Source organism: Malaclemys terrapin, chromosome 2, assembly GCF_027887155.1.
Source record: "Malaclemys terrapin pileata isolate rMalTer1 chromosome 2, rMalTer1.hap1, whole genome shotgun sequence".
NCBI classification, from domain to species: domain Eukaryota; kingdom Metazoa; phylum Chordata; order Testudines; family Emydidae; genus Malaclemys; species Malaclemys terrapin.
The window spans coordinates 119271898-119292461 of NC_071506.1; the positions used below are offsets into that span (position 1 = coordinate 119271898).

Genomic DNA, 20564 nt, shown 5'->3' on the forward strand with positions numbered 1-20564 from the left:
ACAAACCAATATATGGGAAAAGATATTTTGCTCTGACTTTTTTTATTTATTTTTTTTAATATATAAAGGGCATGGAAAGTTTCAACGCAAGAGAAACTCTTAAGAAACATATTAATATGTGAAAACAGGGTTGAAATGAAAGTCCTGGCTTTACATTCAGTTTTTGGTACCTGCCAAAGCCAAACTAAAAACACTTCCTAAATAGAATGGGTATGTTAATTGTTTTATTATAGAAAGCATCTGAATCCCTAGACTTCATGGTGTGGGGATTCATATAGACACATTCTACTCCACTGGTCAAATTCCTCTTCATTTCTTGATTCATTTGTACCAGTCTGGTTTTCTATTGTTTAGGCTCTAGCTGGGTTTCCTTGAACTATTACAAAAAATTATACTGCAATTTGCTAACTTTCAAGCTTCTCTGGCTCATTTGTATACACTAGTTGTGTCTTGTATTGTGGGCAGCTCATCCAAAGACAGCTCTTTGAACTGGTCCATTGTTACCACTTACCAATGTATTGTGTTATCCGATTTCATCGTTCCTGGCAAGTCACACCTGAAGCTCTAGTGGGGGCGGGGAGGATCAAGTGCTCTATTCGTCTGAAGTGCTAAACAGCTCATGTCTAGAAATAAGCCTCTCTACTGCCAACCAGAGAGGTCATCACTGACACCTATGATACCATCAACAGGTCTTCTCTGTCCTGGTTAGCAACAACTGTTAGGCTGGATGAAATTACTTTGTCTAGTGAACTGCCCGGGCACAACAGGAAAGAACTGCAGCATAACTGATAGCAGCTCAACAAAACTAGAGCAGAATGGGGAGGAGAGGTATTTGTGCTCTTACCATTGTTTTAAAGAGTGGCACACTTCTTTTGTAAATTGCATTCTGATGTGTATAACCAATGTGTAACTAGTATGAAGACAGCATGACTGGATAAAAAAATAAAGTAGAAAATAGAACCATTAGCTCCCTCTAATAGTAATTAAAAAAAATCCTATTTATGACTTAATCAGCCCAGGGGGAAATATAGGCTCTGATTCTTCCAAACTTACTTGCAATAAATAATACCTTACTCCTTACTGATGTCAGAGTAATTACTTTGGAGGAAAAGTAGTAGTATTCCACAAGAATGAAGATAGGAGAATCAGGACCATGATTTGCAGATAGTATTTCACTTCTCCTCCCTTCTTTTTGTGTAGGTGCTGCTTTTGTGGATTTCATCCTGCTAAAATAAATAAAAATCTGATACTCTTAAAAGCTAGAGTAATTTTCATTTTAGAACAAAGTAATATTTGCCTCTTCATTTATATTTGCTTTACAAGAGGGACTTTTGTTTTTTAAACTTGCTCTAATATAGCACATCAAAGTGCTTTTTGATGTGAGTTTATTTAATGAAATCCTCTTTTTTCCCTGATGATTGTGTTAATCATCATAAATCTAAAGGCAATATCGTACCTTTTTAAACTATAGCAGGAAGAGACTTGTGGCACTGACCTATGCAGGTTACATATGCTCTCTATGGTAAGTTATGATACTTAGTAATATATTTCCCTATTCGTAGAACATTGCTTCAATAGCAGCACAAGAGAGGGGGCTTAGTTTTGCTCTCATTTACACCAGAAACTCTGGATTTAGCCCTATCCTGCAAACACTTACACGTGCATAACTTTACTCAGGTAAGTAGCCCTATAGACTTCAATGGCACTCCCCCATTCCAATCAAGTTACACAGGTGCTTAACTGTTCACAGCATGGGGGCTTGGACAAATAAAGCAGCATCAGATGCAGATCACACTATAAAGGTACCTTGATAACTGTGGGAAATTTATATTAACCTCTGAGCTGAAACTCTTAAACGCAGAGAAAACTCCAGCTTTGCCACTCATTCCTAGTCTTGAAACATAGCTGTGAAAAAGCCTGTTTTGTCTGACATGTTTACCTACAGCATTTGAATGACTTTTAAGTTCTTTGAATAAGGATAAGAGACAATGTGTACATTTTCCACACAAATGGTGGAAAGGTAATAAAATAAACATCAAAAGGTAGTTTACCAAATCATGGCTTCTCCATTGCCATTTACAACAAAGGCAGGAAGAGGAAGAAACCTACCCTCACCACTGGCATCATGTTAGAAAAATACAAGTTTTGGAAGCAATAGGAGCTTTTTTCCCCCCATACCCTTAGCACAAACATTGGCACTTCACTTTTTTGTTAAGTCAACTATTTGTTAAAAAATTTCATCTCATGTTATTTGAAGGGAAAAAACTGGGGGGGAAAAACCCCAAAAGGTGGCCTCCCTCTTATTTTTTGGCCTTTTAAAATTAAAGATGGGCCAAGTGGTAACTTGAGGAGGAAGACACCCACCCCTTATTAAAGTTAGGTGAATACAACAAGAAAGGACAGATGAGAGAATGAAGAGTCCGTTCATTGTTGACTATTCAAAACATGTGCAGAATTAAAAATTGGCAAGTTTTCTGAGGCTTTCTGCAGGTGCATGGGTGAAAGCAATCCCATCAAAAGAGAAAGTGACACTATTTGTGTCTCTTTCAATACACTTCTAAATCTGCATTCTTCCACATTTCTCTCCACCACTGCACAGCTGCAAAAAAATATAAAGGGCAATGCAAACTTCAAGGATAAATCGACAGTGGTATTAGCTGAGCATCTAAAAATAGAATTATGATGTAACTTTATAAACCTTATGCACTATCAGCACTCATTCCAAAAAGTTTCAGTATGTTTCTTTTATTATTATTAAGCAATTTGTGCACCCACCTAACAAGCAATTTAGGAACACAGAATTCAGGTAGATTATCTATAAAGATGGGACATAATCTTTGTACTGGTTTCTGGAAAGGTTATATCCTAGAAAGTCTTCCACGTGCTGACAAATGTGGTATAGTGCGGAATTTTAATAGGTTAGAGCCTACTCCCATTTTAAGTCAACTGATTTGAATGACTTATAGCAATATAGACAGTAATTTTCAGAGAAATCACAGGTTCCACTGGCTATCAATCCATGTCCTTACTCCTTTTAGCCAACAGTCCTACTGAATACAAGCACATTGAAGTGAATAGGACTAGTCACCTCAATGAAGAGCAGACCATGGCAATCGTGAAATACATATTAAAAATATTCCATGTTAGATTTTTCTGGAAAGAAACAGGTAAAACAAATAAATTCTAAGTCCTAATTCATTATATACATTTTGGTCCTGTATTTGAATTTTACTGTTTAGGGGCATGCAAAAAAACCAAACTCAAGTAAAGCAGCTTTTTAATGTTTAGAATGGTTTTATTTACACATTAACAATCTAATAGAGAGTTATACAGAGGGAGATACAAAGACAGGTTCTGAAAGAAGTCAGCTACACTGATTTGTTTAGTGTCTCTGTTCATTACATATACATAAAATCAAGGTCAGAGTTTTGTTGAAGTGTTTCCATCAGAGCATGTAGAAGTGCCTATCCATTCACTTTTCATTCTGCCTGGGAGGAGAGGGGTGAGGATTAAATGACTATCAAGCTACATAAGTCATGAGGAATTCAGAACAAAGTTTATACAGCTTCCCAGTGAAGCATTGTATTATTTTATAATAGGGTGTTTAGCTGTCATATTACAACTTGTTACTAAACAAAGTATTATGTAAAAATAATAAATGTGTAGCTGGTGTTGCTCTGCCACCTATAAGTCATCCTGAACTTTACACCTGGAAGGAGGAACCTGCTATGCAAACCTACACACACTGTCCCTGCTGGCTTCCTTCATTCAAAACACCCAGGGCTGAGAGGGAGAGAAGGGGTGGAACCTGGCAGAGGAAAACACAAAAACAAAACAAACATGAAATAAACTTTCCAACAAGATCTGAGATGACAGGGAGATAATTATGACTCTGATCTTGCTTATTAGTGGATGCCCACCTTTGCTACCTTGCTTCCCCGCCCACCAGCCTTTCAGATCCTGGTTTTAGCTCCGCCTCTCCTCGGCTGCCTAAGTATTATAATAGGCTGGTCTGAAAGTGGTGCAGAGAGACAGAGCCAAAAGGGGAGAGAGAGAGATAATGACTTGACAATAATACTAATAACAATAATAACTTGGCTGTTGCCACTGCTACAGCAAGAAGTCAGCTCAGAACTCAAGACTGAAGAAACCAGGTCCCTTGACACAGGAGCACCAGCAACTACAGACAGAGAGAGGAGCAACTGCGACATCACTAGAGATAACGTGTTCCATTTTTATTGCTCTGATGAACTGTGGACAGTAACATGAGGAACCTCTCCCGAAGAAGGGACAGGATCAAACTTTGAAAGGATCTGACTTTGCAGAACTACCCATCCCAGACCGACTGACTTGGGGTTAGCTGGTTTTCTTTCAACAACCTGTTTTCCCACCTGGAGCAACCAAAGTTAAAGCAGTGAGGAAGGACACGGTGCATCTCCCTAAGAGAAAGAAATCTCAGAGGGGTGGAAGAAAGAGAGAGACCTCCCTGCCCCTAAGTAACCTACTCTCCAGGAGGCTAAGAGGGGGGTACCCTATTCTCCAGGGACCTGTCCAAGTGGGAAAAGCCCTCCCCACTTCCAACCAAATCCCCCCGGGCCCTGTTCTTTGCTACTTGCTAGGGCTGAAGGGGGAGACAACCCCTAGCCTGCGCTGCTCGCCAAGAAGGAAATCAGGGGGAGAAACAAGAGCCCCCCCACACACACTGTTCCCGACGGGGAAGGAGACCCCCCCCCAAATCAGCCAGCCACCTCCCCAGCCCAGCTCCTAGGGCTGCCCTAGAGCCGCCCCCAGCCTGGCGGCGGGGGGAGAAGAGGCCGGGGCAGGGTGAGACAGCAGCCGCGCCATGAAGTTGGAGGTCTTCGCCCCGCGCTACGAGGACAAGCTGGGCGGCAGCGACCAGGAGGGCAGCGGGGCCCCGTCCCCCGCGCCGGGCGATAGCGAGCTGGGCTCGGACGGGGACTGCGCCGCCCACAGCCCGGGCAGCGAGGGGGCGGCGGGCGCGAGGCCGGCGGGCGCGGAGGGCGGGAAGGGGAAGCCGTACACGCGGCGGCCCAAGCCGCCCTACTCCTACATCGCGCTCATCGCCATGGCCATCCGGGACTCGGCCGGCGGCCGCCTCACGCTGGCCGAGATCAACGACTACCTGATGGGCCGCTTCCCCTTCTTCCGCGGCGCCTACACGGGCTGGCGCAACTCGGTGCGGCACAACCTGTCGCTCAACGACTGCTTCGTCAAGGTGCTGCGCGACCCGGCCCGGCCCTGGGGCAAGGACAACTACTGGATGCTCAACCCCAGCAGCGAGTACACCTTCGCCGACGGGGTCTTCCGCCGCCGCCGCAAGCGCCTCAGCCGCGCCCCGCCGCCGCCGCCTTCCCCGCGCCCGGCACCGGCCGCCCCCTGCTGCTGCTGCGCCTCCGCCCCGTGCAGCTGCGCCGGGGGCCCCGCCGAGGAAGGGCGAGCGGGCGCCGCCGCGGCCAGGCCGGGCTCCAAGTTCTCCAGCTCCTTCGCCATCGAGAGCATCCTGAGCCGGCCCTTCCAGCGCGCCCCCGCCCCGGGCCGGGCGCTCTGGGCCGCGCCGCCCGCCCCCTACCCGCTGGGCTCCTACCCGCACCCGCCGGCCTCCCTCTACGCCGGCGGCGGCCTCCTGCCGCTCTACGCCTACGGGCCCGCGCCGCTGGAGCGCAGGAGGGAGGCGCTGACGGCCGGCGGCGCCCCCCACCCGCCGGAGTCTCCCCAGCTCTTCCCCTCCCCTTCCGAGGCGCTGCTCGGCTCCCCGCTCTATTGCCCCCTCCGACTGCCCGGCTCGTTGCACCCAGCCACGGGGCTCCCGGCCTCTTACCCGCCCTACCCCCTCGAGAGCCTCCTGCCTTAATACAGACCCCCCTCCTCCCCCAGGCCGGGGCACAGCGGGGGAGGTGGGGAACACGTGGAGCGGGGAGGAGGACGAGGCTCTGGCTTCTGCACTTTCTATCCGGAGACAAGTGACTGTGCGGGGGGGGGGGGGGGAGCGGGGTTTTAACCAAACCAAAGTGGGGCGCTTTGTATTTGGACTTCGCAAGGGGCCAAAGTGCTTCTTAGTCATTGTTGAAACTACTTGGCTTAAGGCGGGTGCCTGATCTGCTCTCGGGCTGGTTTCTCTCTGCGCAAAGCCCTGTGCCATTTTCCAGGGAACCAGTGCCATCAGGCTGAGTCCCGACTACGGGTTTGGGGTGCGTTGTGCACCCAAGGGTGAGGGCTGGGCGACTGAAAAGGTGCCAGAGGTTGCTGGGTCATTTCTCTGCTCCGAACCAATACATCACTGTGCCAAATGAACCCCACTATACAGCACCGAGCATTTCGTGGGGAGGGGGTGGATTTATTTATACGTTTTAAACTAAAAGAAGTGTTTTAACACGACAGGTCGCAGCTTTTTAAAAAATATATATATCGTTATGTTGGGTTCAATGAAATGTCGACCGTGGTCTCTTTCTGTGCTCCGTCTGTTTTCTGAGTTGTGTTTTTTGGAGATAAGACCACTGGCAAGACAGGAAGGGTTTGTTTTTTGTTTTTTTTTTTTTTCCTCTGTATATTTGTGCGTGACTATTTTATGGAGGGGAAAACCCTCAGGCTTCATGGTTATTTTCCAATAAAAGTTGCAAAAGAACTCCACAAGGAATAGCGTGATGTCTCTGTGTAAGACAGGTGGGCGGGGAGGGGACTGATACCGACTTCATGGAAAGCCTGTAAAACAATGCGAAGAAGTTGTGTGGACGGAAAGAAAGTGAGCAGGTTGCAGAGGTAGGTAAGCCCTCACCTTGAAGGAGAGCACTTGGCTCAACTGCATTTTTGGGAGAGACTTTGGTTGTTGTTGTCAGCCCCCCTCCCTAGTGCCCATTAGCGTTTAGATGTGTGATGAACAGAAATTCATTAGCATTCCTGTTAACTGAGACGGGTCTGTCGGATTTCTCTTCCTTTTGAAAGAAGCATGCTCCCCAGCCTAGCCCAGAGAAAACATCTAGCTACAAAGTTGAAATAACTGTTTAATTCCTCGTGTCAAACAGTGTTCGAGTACTGATGTTCATTCTTTCAGAAGGACTGGCCCTTGAAAGATAATCTTTTGGAAATGAGTGCCAGCTAAACATTTGCTTCGTAAAAAAAATCTGCGCGATACCTTTTTCCAGAGGACAGAGATGAAACTTAAGCCTATTGTCTTATCTCCTTACACAAACGAAAGTTGTTTCAGGAAGGTTGTTAGTTCAACTTGATTCTAACTGCTTCTGGTAGAAACAAAGTTTCCCCCCTTACATTTTTCTCCTGATGTGTTTTCGGTTACTGATAAAACCACACGCACGCGCGCACACACACACTCTCCCTTTAAATACAAGGCTTGTCGGGAAAGCCTCAAGAAAAGAAAAGCAAGAGGTGCAATCTTTGGGGGGGGGGGTTATTAATTATGATTTTAACAACGTTGCGAAACTCAGTTTAAAAGTTCTACTTTGAATGCATTAACCACTGGAAACTTGTATTCTTCCCCCCACACACACACCCCCACCCCATCCGTTTAAAACCTCTCATATTTACGGAAGGTGAATAAAATGAAATCTGGGGTGTATTTTATTTATATTTTGACTCTCTGAATTTTCTTATCTCCCTCACTCCATTTACCATTCGATAAATTTTTCTTCAGAGCAATTTGCAGAATAGTTAAAAATGCCCGCAGAAAAGGAAGCCTTCTACTTAGTCGCCTTAAACAATCTCAAACCGAAAACGCTTACTTATTTCAATAAAGTCCAGATTTGGATCAATAAAACACAGATTTTATGTGTTTTAGCTCAAACCATAACATCCATAAGAGCACTGCGACAGATCAGTGTCTAATGTATAGTAATCAACCATTAAAGGAATTGGTTTCCATAAAATTCTTTGTATTTAAATACCATTTTATCCTCAAGGCCCTATACAAATATTAATTTGCCTTTCCATAATCTACCTTTTGCTATAGCTTGTGTTTTTAGTTTCTCTTTAAAAATAATAATAGTAAAATCGATAATTTAGTTGTTTCTAGACCAGGGCTAACATCTTGTTTTGCCTACCCTTAGGGATGATTTCAGAGTGTACTAGTTGTACTTTGTGATGGCAATATAGTATTTTTGTTTAAATTTAACCAAAGTATTTTTAAAATCAAACCAGGTGGAACACTTTTTAAAATCCTGTTTTGTAAAAAGATCACAATTTTTAAAGAAAGAATGAAATATAAAAAGGATACCATTACAAAAGTGTTTTCAAATATTTCAATCTTTTAGATGAATACCAACTTTTCAAATTTACCTCTTTGTGCCTTTCAGGATTGTAGATAATGGTTTTTATATTTGATAACTGTAGCCTCACCAGTCCTGGCAGGTTTAGTTTACTTTTCCCCATCAAATGCTCACCTGTTCAGATTTTTTTCCCAGGAATATTAGGGTTCTGCCAGGTGCCCCAGGTAATTTTAGCTACAAATCCAGGTGGCAATTTGCAAGCGCCAAATTAGAATGCATGAACAGCATGGGAGACTCAAAAGAGATTCCCACAAGATATTTTAAACCTAGTAAAATATGAGATTACTAATTTAAGAAGTCTCTGGTTCTGATCCTGCTCCCTAATAACAGTGGAAGTTTTGCTTAGTAAGGACTGCAGGATTGGGCCCTTTTCAAAGCAATGTCTCTCCCCATATTTACATTCTTTCATCTGGCTGCTTCAGAAATGGAAAAAGCCACCTAGGAATTTTAGTTAGTTTCAGTTAAGTGGAACTATTTTTCCCCACAATAAACACTTCTTAAAGGTTGTGTGTGTGGCTTAAGTAACTGATTAGGTTGATTGCTTATTAGTTACTAGAGGAAAGTGGTTTTATAAGAGGATTTAGTGGTCCCAAGCAAAATAAACTGGACCTGAGATGTAGTGAGTCAAATCCTACTCCATTTATTCATTGAAGTAATCACATTAAACTCAATGAGACTAACAAAACTACTACTAATGTGACTAGAGTTTGACAAGGACACTCCAATACCCAGAACAGGAGCAGTCTTGTGTCCTCAAGGAGGAGCCTGTAGATCATTAAGGACCCCTTTCTATTTCGATCCTCTATGCTAGAATCTCATCCAGGTAGTGTAGCTACTCCTCAGTCCAGAGGCAGCCTTTCCTGGCTGCAGAGCACTACTGACATACCTTGGCAGCCACAGCATTGGGACCAAAGCTGAGAAGGGAAATCTATGGTCTACAACTGTAAATCAAGCCTGTCGGCTGTGAAAGATGACTACTGAAACACAGCACCTGTCCAAACACTTTCCAGAAGCAGGTAATCAGAGAACTGACACTTTACATTTTTGTGTGGAACAAGCAAATTAACGTTTTCTGAGCCCTTCCCAAAACGGCAAGGTTTTTTATGTCTGCACTCTGTCATTCTGAGCTCCTAATAAATCAGGATGACAGAACTGAGACAAATGCATTTTCCTTTTGATATTTGAAACACCAACCAACACTGAGCCAATACTCCCCCCCCCTTCTGTTTTTAGCCCTATAGGTAAGAGTTCACATTGTCCAAGATATCTGAGTGGTTCTGCGTTGAGTGTGGGTGGAGTTCAGGGCTCTTAGAGACCAATTGTCCTCCATGCTCAAAGGAAACTCCCAATGACTTCAGCAGCAATGAGAATTTTGTCTGAGCAGGGAGCACACACACACCTTCCCCTTGGCACACAATGACCTGCAGGAATCTTAAGTGCCTTCTCAGGCCCTTAGGATTAAACTACAGCTTTCTAGTTCCATTGATCAATACAGTTGCACATCCTGCATCACAGATTCTTCTTTTTTGAGAGTTATGACTCCATGGGTTATGGGGAAATCTATTTCAGGTATTCGTTCATGTCTCAACCACGAGAAGGAAACACATGCCTCAGAAGTTGTCCATGGATGTCAGCAGCATATTGGTTTCTAGAACCTGAACAATCCTGAGAAACCTGAGCCGTAGCAGGGTACAATACAACTAAACTAAATACTCCTATTTTAAGTGGAGGCAAATCATTTTGTTCATAACCTTTGTAGACAGATCTCATCAGGATAGTTTCTTGACAGTGTTATTTTAATTTAGTTATTTTATCCCATTTTACACAAGACATTTGTTGATGGCATAATAAATTAAGCTGGTGGAAATTTTTCTTCATTGCACCGTATGCTGAGCTAAATAATCTTTGTACATTTAGGACCCGAGTCCACACCCCTTACTCACTTAAGTATCCCTGTTGAAAGTCCCACTGAAGTCAGTCACCCTATTCAAGAGCGAGACTGAGCTCAGTGCAGAGACTCTAACAAGATCCAATTCAGCACATAAGTGTCAATTAACCCCTTAAGCTAAAATCCAGTCTTCCAGCTAACAGCAATAGCTGGATTTCACATAAATATACTGGAGAGGCGTAGAAGAGGATGTAATCCTCCACCAGGCAGCTGAGCCATTCCAAGAATGCTACTTCAGCTCACCTTATATGGTGTCCTGACAGAGATTCCCTCTCTTTCTCCCTCTGCCCTGTCATTCCTGCTACTTCTTCCCCATGTCCTGGCCTGAAAAGGGGGTGGTTCGGACCAAAGCTCTACGCCACACCAGAAATCTTCATTCCTTATGCAAACCTCAATCACCCCATCTCTGCCCTCAGAAAAAAGGAGCTTCACCAGTTCTTCCTCCAAGGAACCCCAAGTGCAGCTGGACTCAGTCCTTAATGGGAAGCTTAAGTGGCCACACAGCTTTGTGTAGGGCCTCTGCACCAGGAGAAGTTTCACCCCAGTAAGAAGAGAGACAAATCATGCACAATTGAACTCAATGGGAGTAACACTAATATATATATATATATATACACACATATTTTTAAGGGTCAAGTTTGTTCATTGAAGACAAGGATGTATAGCATTGGTGAGTTTGCTGTTAAAGCCACCTAAAGCCCTATCCTGCTCACAAAGCAACCATAAAAATCATAGTAAAAAGATAAATCTTCATGCCAATTCCATGAGGTATTCACAGCTTTTAGTTTAACAGGGTTAATTATAGCCCTGCTGCAACTTCATTGATTTCAACAGTTATACCCTCTTATACCAGGGCTGAATTTAGAGCCATCTCTCTCACGTTCTGAAGAAAAAGGGCCATTTTGGATAATATTCTCCAGTGTCTCAAACCATGTATTCCAGGGGCACCTACCCATGATTACTTTATTAGTATGACAACCTGAGCTGAGGACTTGGGGCATGTCAGATTAGTCTGTCATTGAGCTCATGAGCTGCTGCTGTGACCCCTCCCAAAAGAACTGCAAGTGGTGCTTCATTGTGCAGGTTGCAGGTCTGCTTACTCCACAACATAGGCATAGTTTACATGGCATCCTGTTCCATTTTCCATTAGGTATTATTATCGATTTTATGATGCTCCACCTTGGTGTATCTGGATGTGGTGGGCCTTTGTTCTTCTTCTAAGCTAAAGTATGCCTAAAAATGAGGTTCATGAGAATGCACAGAGTCATGACTTTTGCACTGCAGCACCAAGATATTGGTTTCTTGTTGTGACATATACTGACCTCTCCATGGCTCAAGAAGACAAAGCATGCCTGCCCCCTACCAATAGCTTTTTTGGCACTAATGCGGAGCAGTGGGCTCTGGCCTACAGTAATCTATACACTCTGCACTTTGAACCAGATTTGTAAAGATATTTAGACAGCTAAAGACACAGATAGGTGCTTTAGACAATCCCAGTAGGGGCCTAACTCTCATAAGTGTTCCATGAGAGAAGTTCTTAGGAGCTTTGGCAGATCCCAGTAGGTACCAATCTTAATCTTTATGCATCTAAAAACTTCATTTTAGGAACAAAGGGTCAGATTTTCACCTCCCTCAATATATAATATTACAACCATTAGTGTCAATTGGATGCACATGCATCTAAAAAAGCACGATCCCTCATTCCACCCCGTGATCTTATAGCAATTAGGTGCCTTTGAAAAGTTTTACCTTCATCTTTATTTTCTTGCTGTAGTAGAGCCTTTTCATATATTGTTTTAAACTTCTCTTGTGCATTTTCTGTCATATCAATTTCTTACTCACACTTTATATTAAGTGTGCATTTGAGTAGTTCATGAAGGGGTAATAAATGTTTTAAATAAATGTTAATTGATTATTTTAGAGTTTAATAAGTTGCTTTCAACTTCTACTAATGTACTTAACTAGCTATAGTACCTACCAAGGTGTGTTATATCTTTCAGTCATTTATTAATACTTTATAAATTAAGTGTACCCTTAACATAAAGGTGTGACCAATTTATTTCTTAATTTTTGTTTTAGCATTAGCTATCATACCAAATCCAAGTAACATTGTCAATACGATGCTGGAGCTCAAGTCCTATTAATCAATCCTAAACTACATCACTAGATGGAAAAGTCTTAGTTGCTTTAATCAGACAAAATCCTGTTGTGTAAAATGGTTTATAGTTATCTGTTTAAAGAGCCTAAACTTTCAGCAAAACATTGATTAATACATTATCATTTCCTTTGTATTTGTATCAATGTATATTATGATCTGTGAGAAGTCAGTTATTATAAAAGAGTTAGAGATTTTTACCATGTGTTGTTGGAAAGGTAGTTTCACCTTGATTTTCAAAAAGGTCTCAGATGTAACCTATGGCTTCTTGGAATAGGCCTTTGACAGGGAAGTATTTACTTTAATTCCTTCTACAGTATTTGCAGCTGAAAGTTGTGGTATCTCATTATGAAAGTAATTGCCTCTAGATTTTCAATAAAAGTCAGAAATTAGAGATAGGAAAGGTCTACAGAATCATCTAATCCATCCTCCTTCCAGTGCAGGATAATAAATGACTGTAGAAACTGTGCAAGACGGTATCTAGCCTAGTTTTAAATATTCCAAACTATAGTTACCACACCACAGCCTAACAGAGTTCGTTTTCAATAAATATTGCTTGAGATTCACCCTAAAAAAATATTCCGTCTTAATTTTAACAGTTACTATCTTTCTAGGTACTTATATAGCCATCATCACCTTACTAACGTGCACCCATTACAATATAGTTTGTACCATGCTAAAAAATTATTCTTCTCTCTCCTTGGCATATATACCCAACAAATATTTGTAGTTTATCATCAGATTCTCTGTTAGTCACCTAGCACAACTGCACCTATATATAGTAGCTCTTCCTCTTAAGTCAGTCCAAGAAGCCTTCTAGTCATTAGTGTTCTTCTCTGAACTCTGTCCAGTTTATCTATAACTGTCTGGTAATAAGGCACAATAGATGCTTGGCTTTTATGAATAACCCACATCATCATACCAGGCTTCCTGCCTCTCTTCCCCACCACAGAAGGACAAATAGGTTAAATGAGAACAGAGATGGAGACGTTATGATCTGACAACAGATCACACATAGACTCATACCCCAAAGTTCTCAGCAACATACATCCCCAGAGTCCCTTCAGAACAACACATTAATAAAAGTTTTGATCAAGTAGAAGAAATAGCTCCAGCTCCTACCTGTATTTTTCAGAGGCTCTTCTTAATAAAGCAGGACTATACACTTTCTTAATAGTGTCCTCCCAAATACTATCTGATAGGGAGAAAAGCCTGAATTATATAGGCCTGAGACTCCTCCCCTTTCCCAGCATGCTTTACCAAGAAGAGGGTAAAGACCTCCTTTCTCCAGCTCTGTTAAGAATGGCTCAGACAGCTTCAAATATTTCAGCCTCTGAAATATGAGATAAAGATGCAGAAACATATACACTAAAGGTCTTTTAAATTATAATCCTTATTTTAGCTTGATTCACAATCTCACTGAGATAAAGGTCACTATTAAGGCTATGATCAAACCAAGGCAAATGTCTGCCTCCATGTTATTACAACAACCCATGAGAATAGAGACAATCTCCAAATCTTTTGCAGCCAGGTAAATGGATGGGAGAGAAATATGACAGATGCTCCCAGGAATTGTTAGATTTGAATCCTGCCAATTCCTGGGGATTGGATTGGATCCCCTGGGTAGAACTGATTATTTATCTTCTTCTTTGGGAGTAACAAGTTTCCCACTTTTGTACTTTTCAGTGGACTGACAGCAAGGCTCCCTTCAATCATCCTTCAGAGGTTATCTGTGGGGACAGAAATAATGGATTTACGTTTATTGGAATGATTCAGGTCTAGTGACATTACAGCGCTGGTTAAAAAATAAAGGTCTGATTTTGATCTCACAAGCATTTTTATACCAGGGTAACTCCTGCAACATCAGTTGAGTTACTCTTCATTAGCACTTATGTTTTCTCCTTGTCCACCTGGAATACTTAGTGATTGTTCCTTGAAGACCCTGGAATTATAGGCTTAAAGTGAGAAATGAGGGATATCAACTTTTATGGTTTAATTTAAACATGGGGGAAATGACTTTGCACTCATGTCCACATTTGGGATTCTCCTAATAGTTGGGCCTGATTCTTCAAATGGGAACAGCAGACTGAGCAATTTGTGGGTCGATTTGCTCAGGATTCACTTGGCACTGGTTTGGTGCCGATAGACTTTTGGTCTGACTGAATCATATTGGCCTACCAGGGACAAGGTCTGGGCTGAGGAACCATTGAGCTAATGTTTGTTCTGCGCTAATTAATAGAAGTTGCAGCTAGTTGTCTTAAATACAAGATCACATGTTGGCTTCAGTAATAGTTGGCTACATTTTACATATTCTCATACTATGTTAATTTAAAAGAACATAAGGTTGCACAGGTAAGCACTCAAAAGTTAGAAAATGCCAGAATCAAGGTTTCTGTGAAATCTTAATTCAGTCCCCTTGAGCATATATATTAGGATATAGTCGTTAATTACACATTATTTTTCCAATGGACCCTGGCTCATTCAGTGCACAGGATGGACCTACTCAGTAAATGAATTGGGATTTTGTAGTTAATGACACTGTTGTCTGCTAGGTCCCCTGCTTCATTTGTTGCAGAAGTTGCAATGTTCATAGTGCATGAGGCAGGGGATTGCAGGAAGAGAAAGGATAGTTTAGACAGTTAAATGCCACCTTAGATAGCTGGATTCTAACCTGTCCTAATAGCAACACTATTTAATGTTTAAAATGTCTCTTCAGCAAGTATGGCAAGAGCAAAATAATTGTCTGTATTTAATTTGAACCACACGTTTTATTTGAAATCCCCTTTTATTTTTTTTTAAAGTAAACTCTACTGGGAGCCCTGTTCATGAATGATTAGCTAGCAATATCTGTTCTAATCTCATGAACAATGAAATAAAGATTGAATTGTGATATCAAGTTAACCCTCCTGGTACCTTTTCAGAAATAACTTTTAGGAGATTTAAAACCTACCAAGGCTTGAGTCTATCCCACTGTTATAACATTCTGTGCATTGGGAGCCATCTCTTTGACAAACGGCTTTGTCATAATTCTGCCAGCCTTCCAAAAGTATATCAGGATAGATACACATCTAACATGCTAGTGCTCAAAGATTCCAAAAAATGAAGCGTGGTTTGACCAAAAGTTTACTCATATCCTCCCTTTCATTCATATTTAATTGTTTGAAAGAAGCATATTATATAACATTTGTTGAGTTCAACTTATTCCAGAACCTTGCATGAATAAGCTAAACACATATAGCTCCTCAGAGTCAAGGTCGGATTGGAGCACCCTACCATATGAGATTTTATATGTATTTCAGATGAAATTAGAGATTATGCAAAATACCACATTTGGGACAGCATATGGATTTATGACACTCCCAGGAGAATTTTATATGCATAAACCAATTAATAGTCATCTTCTCCATATTCTGTGTAGTATTTAATTGGTGACTAATAAAGTGGCATATACTTGCCGCAGTCCACACACGCAATTTCCATTGGCATCAATTAGATCAGCGTGGTATATGGCCCATAAAAAGCTGGATAAGTAATCCAAGAAGAATTCAATACAGTTACTATATTTAAATGAGACCATGTTTATTGTATTACTGCATGTGTGAAAATAACCAACCTTGTGTTGCCATATACTCTATGAAAGGTACACCTCTACCCCGATATAACGTGACCCGATATAACACGAATTCAGATATAACGCAGTAAAGCAGCGCTACGGGGGGGAGGGAGCTACGCACTCCAGTGGACCAAAGCAAGTTCAATATAGCGCAGTTTCACCTATAACGCGGTAAGATTTTTTGGCTCCCGAGGACAGCGTTATATCGAGTTAGAGGTGTATATTGATGTATTCATACTTTCAGATACTGAGGTATAGATATTTTATCTTTTACTGTAGGCAAAGTGAATCCTTTGAGTGAAATGGGTGACAAGAGCCCTGAGCAATGTACAGGAAGTTACTGGTGCCCCGCAAAGTCAAACTGGCCTCAGTACAACACACGATTTAAAAACATGCGTATCTTTGAGACCTTGATCGTGCAAAGACTTAAGCACATGTTTATCTTTATGTATCATGAGTAATTTCACTGAAGTCAATGGGACTATTCATCGTGTGTAAAGTTAGGAATGTGCATAAATCTTTGCAGGATCGGGGCAACTATTCATTTGCTTGAAGTTACATGTGTGTTTAAGTCTTTGCTACTTTGGGGCCATACTGTCAAGATTTAGAATCTAATATTAATAAAATACAATGATGAACATATTTCTATTAAAAGAAAACCATTTTTTAATTTGCTTTTAAACATTCCACTGTAGTACTTGCAACCAAAACATTGTCTCATTGCAAGAGAGCAATGTGAAACTGACTAGAGGGTGAAAAACAAACTGTTCTATTTTTGTTGCACAAAGATGAGTGAAACACAAAACAAACAAAAATAACAAAAAGTACATTCAATTTGCAAAACATTCAGATATAATAATTCAAAGTGTTATTTAAAACACAGGCAAAACTTTTTAAAAAAATATGGTTTCAAGCTCACAGTGGTTCTTTGCAACTGTTAGGAAACTAGAAGCTAGCTGTGGAAGTGCATAAATTCAAGGTCTTCAAACCTTTTTTGTGTGTGTAAAGTTATTAGAAATGCAGTAGGGACTTTTATTTGCAGGAAACCTTAATTAGTGTTCTTTTTTTTAAGTTGCCTCATACTGTTTTTAAAAAAGTGAACCCCAGTGTCTATCCCATGTACAGCAAGAATAAATAGCCAAGAAAAATATTCACTAGAACGTCTCTCAAGAACATAAGGTTCAAATGCTCCCATCAGTCTCTGTAAAGAATTCCCTTAGATGTCAATACAAGTTCCACTCCAGAAATAAAGTGAAAAATATGGCCCATACTTAGTAAATAGGGCCCTCTTCAGAAATCTTTCTATTGATATATTAAACTGGATAACATCTTACTGCTTCAAAGGGCTGAATACTATAAAAATCTCTGATGCTGAGTGGTTAAATTCTGCTCCTCTTATACTAAACTAGCCCTTGTGGGATTGATTGTCCTGTGCTTTGCACCTTGTGCAGACATTTCCATCTGTGCTAAATGGGTGTAAAATGCTACCATTGCAATTTGATAGCATATTACACCCACTTTGTACTCCCTTTGCATAGATTTAAAGAGCTGCACAAGGTGAAAGGCAGTGGAGAATCAGGCCCATAGGCATGTAGGATTTGGTTTTTTGCAATGGCAGAAGCTTATCGTTATCCTGCATCAGAAAGGAAAGTCATTCCTCTCCTATATGACGAATAGGGGTGTCTAGTGAGCCTGGCCAACACCCAAATGTGTTCTTCCCCCTCTGACTGAATATCAGTCTCCAGTGAAAAGATTTAGAAGGGTTCAACTTAAACATTCTCATCATTGCACAAAGCTTTGAAAATATAGCCCTAAGGGTTCAATTTCAACCTTCAATGAATTCATATGTAACATTTCCACTTATCATGTAAGTCCGGCTACTGTTCGGGTTACACAGATAGCTACAACATGGTGATGGTCATTGGAGGACAGAGCTGAGCCCTTAGATGTTATGCATATACACTAACAAAAGAAGGTTGATTGGTAACCCAGTTTAAGAAGCCTCCTGTTGTGATTACTGGACTTGTACTACAGTTTGTACATACAGGAGATATTTGATTTTATTTAAATAGTAGATACTTGCCTTCATTTGAAAGTGCCTCCTTAAAGAATGTTCTCACGTAAAGAGTACAAAAGATGGTCCTAATAACATCAAATACTATTTTTCATCTTATTTTCATTTGATTCAACATCTGTAATAATTTGATTTAATTCTGTCCACCTATACAAAAATATCAAAATCAAGACTATTATGCAGTGCCACTGACTTCCTTGTGGTTTTGCTCTTGCATCCAATGATCAGTTTCCTCTATAGTTTCTATCTTCTTCCTGAAAAATAATAAAACAAATTTTAGGGAATTAAATATTTTCTAAATGGCAGCCAGGTAGAAACATTGTTAAAATAAAGTTGCAATCTTTGAGCTATTTTATCTAATTACAAGAAATTTGATCAATACGTTTATATTATTTTAGTTGCAAATTAAAATCCTGTGGCTCTTTATTGGCATGTCATCATACAGCATGTGCCAAAAAGTCTGAACTTACATAGTCAGGAAAAGTGTAAGTAATAGATGTCTTCAATAAAAAAATAAACCTACTGTAGTAAGAAACTTTATATTAGGATAACAAGGAAATCTAGGTTATAGTGTGAACATGTTTGAACTGCAAACACAGAGCCCAATCCTGCAAAGTCTTACTCTTACAAGTATTTTTATTAACGTAAGGAGTACTCTTAAAGTCTATTATATTTGAATGAGGGCTACTGCATAAGAAGGGTTTGCAGGGCTCGATTTCTGGTCTTAAAGCAAAGAAGGGCACCAGTGGTTTAAAATGGCAGGAATTACTGTGTATTGAAATAAGAGAACAAGCGAGAGGCTCTCCTAATTTTGCTTTCTTGAGTGTGCAGAGGGTGAAATTGACCATGTAACCACTCTGAATAACACCCATCTGCCCCTCCTGTCTTTCAGCAACCCTTTACTTTAGCCCTGATTCAGCAAAGCACATAAGCATATGCTTAACTTACAACTCTGAGTCTGGTATGTACATTCTGGTTCACCAAAGAATGTCTGAGTTCTTAAATGAAAGCCAGTGTCATGCTAGTTATTAATATAATATAATGTATGTACAGATATTAAGTAAGGAATTATGTATACATACCGAAAATATGTTCTTAGATATGTATCAAAGTATTAGTCACCAGCAAAGGTGAAAAGCAGATTTTCTGTCAGATGTTTATTCACCTTTCTTTGTATCAGGATGTAAATTAACCTTTGTAAATCAACGCAATGGATGCCTATTTACATATTAAGTCAAATCTTACCAAAGAGATGTGAAGTCAACAGGGAAGCAGCACACAGGGGAAAAACAAGCCAGGGGTTGATTATTCAGTCTAGGAGTAAACACAATAAATTCTAGAAAAGCGAGTTGTGGTTCTATTTTATATGTAACGATTTGTTTCCAATATTCCTAGTCACTATCATTTGAATCTTTGATAACAAATTTATCCTTGTTTTCACTATAAATATAATTGAGTGCTATGATATTAAGCAAAGTGCTGATCCTGAATTGAATTGCTAATTCTGTGAGGAACCAGCATCAGGGGGAATGCTTCAAAGGGATTTGAGGGGTGGGGTACGCCTATTGTTAAACTGAAAGGAAAAGGAAGGGCTGACATAGCCCACAGGATAGTGCTTGAGTGGCTAACAGTTTGATGGTGCCAGGGAGCTAACACCCAGCTAAGCACAAGCAAGACCGCCCAGTGATGGAAGCAAGCAAAGGGTATTGAGGTGACTTACAGTCCTGGGTAACCTGAGAACCATCACAAATAATTCTGAATCACCTCAAACTTCCACTTCTGCTAGTCTCATCTAGCTATGCCCCTGATTTAAGATCTTTGCTACACATTTCAAAAGCCAAGTATACCTGGGCTTTCATAGGGTACTTGGAAGCTATATGGGACCATTAGATTTGGGGCATCTTCCCATTGCCTTCAATTAGACATAGGTTAGAGTTGTCAAAAGCACTCAACGGTGCCTGAACTCCAGTCTCATTGAAGTCAATGGGAATTTTAATGGAATTTAATGATTTTAATGGAAGCAGAGTTAGGCTATGTCAGCAACCAAGTCATAGGCAGTCTGTCCTAATGCCTGGAATAACATTCAGACCTGTTAGAGCTGAATCCTAGCAGGGGCTCCTGGAGCAAAGCCAAAGGTCAGAACCAGGAGTCAGAAGCCAAAGCCACAGTCACAAGGCATAGCCAAGCATCAGAGCCAAGAGTCAGAAGCCAAAGCCGAAAAGTTAACCAGAGTCATAGTCAGGAGACGTAGCCAACAATCAGAGACAGGCGTCAGAAGCCAGGACAGAGCTGGGTGCTGGGTCAGCAACAGGTACAGGAGTGAGCAGGGGCAGAGACAGCTTGGACAGGAGCAAGCACAGCCACAGGCAAGGAGCACGCTGCTGCTTCTGTGCTTAAGTATCAGCCTGCTGACTCCTGCAGCCACTCAGTCAATCAGACAGCTGCTATCAGGCCAGCTGTGCTCATTGGGTTACCAG

The 20564-nt window shown here is 41.2% G+C and overlaps 1 protein-coding gene across 1 annotated transcript; it reads left to right on the forward strand.

Annotated features, from left to right (window-relative positions):
• Window positions 1-3289: 3289 nt before the first annotated feature.
• FOXQ1 (forkhead box Q1) lies at window positions 3290-6651 on the forward strand. The gene has a single exon (XM_054020604.1). The coding sequence runs from the start codon at window positions 4844-4846 to the stop codon at window positions 5870-5872; it is 1029 nt and encodes a 342-aa protein (XP_053876579.1). The 5' UTR covers window positions 3290-4843; the 3' UTR covers window positions 5873-6651.
• The last annotated feature ends 13913 nt before the right edge of the window (window positions 6652-20564 follow it).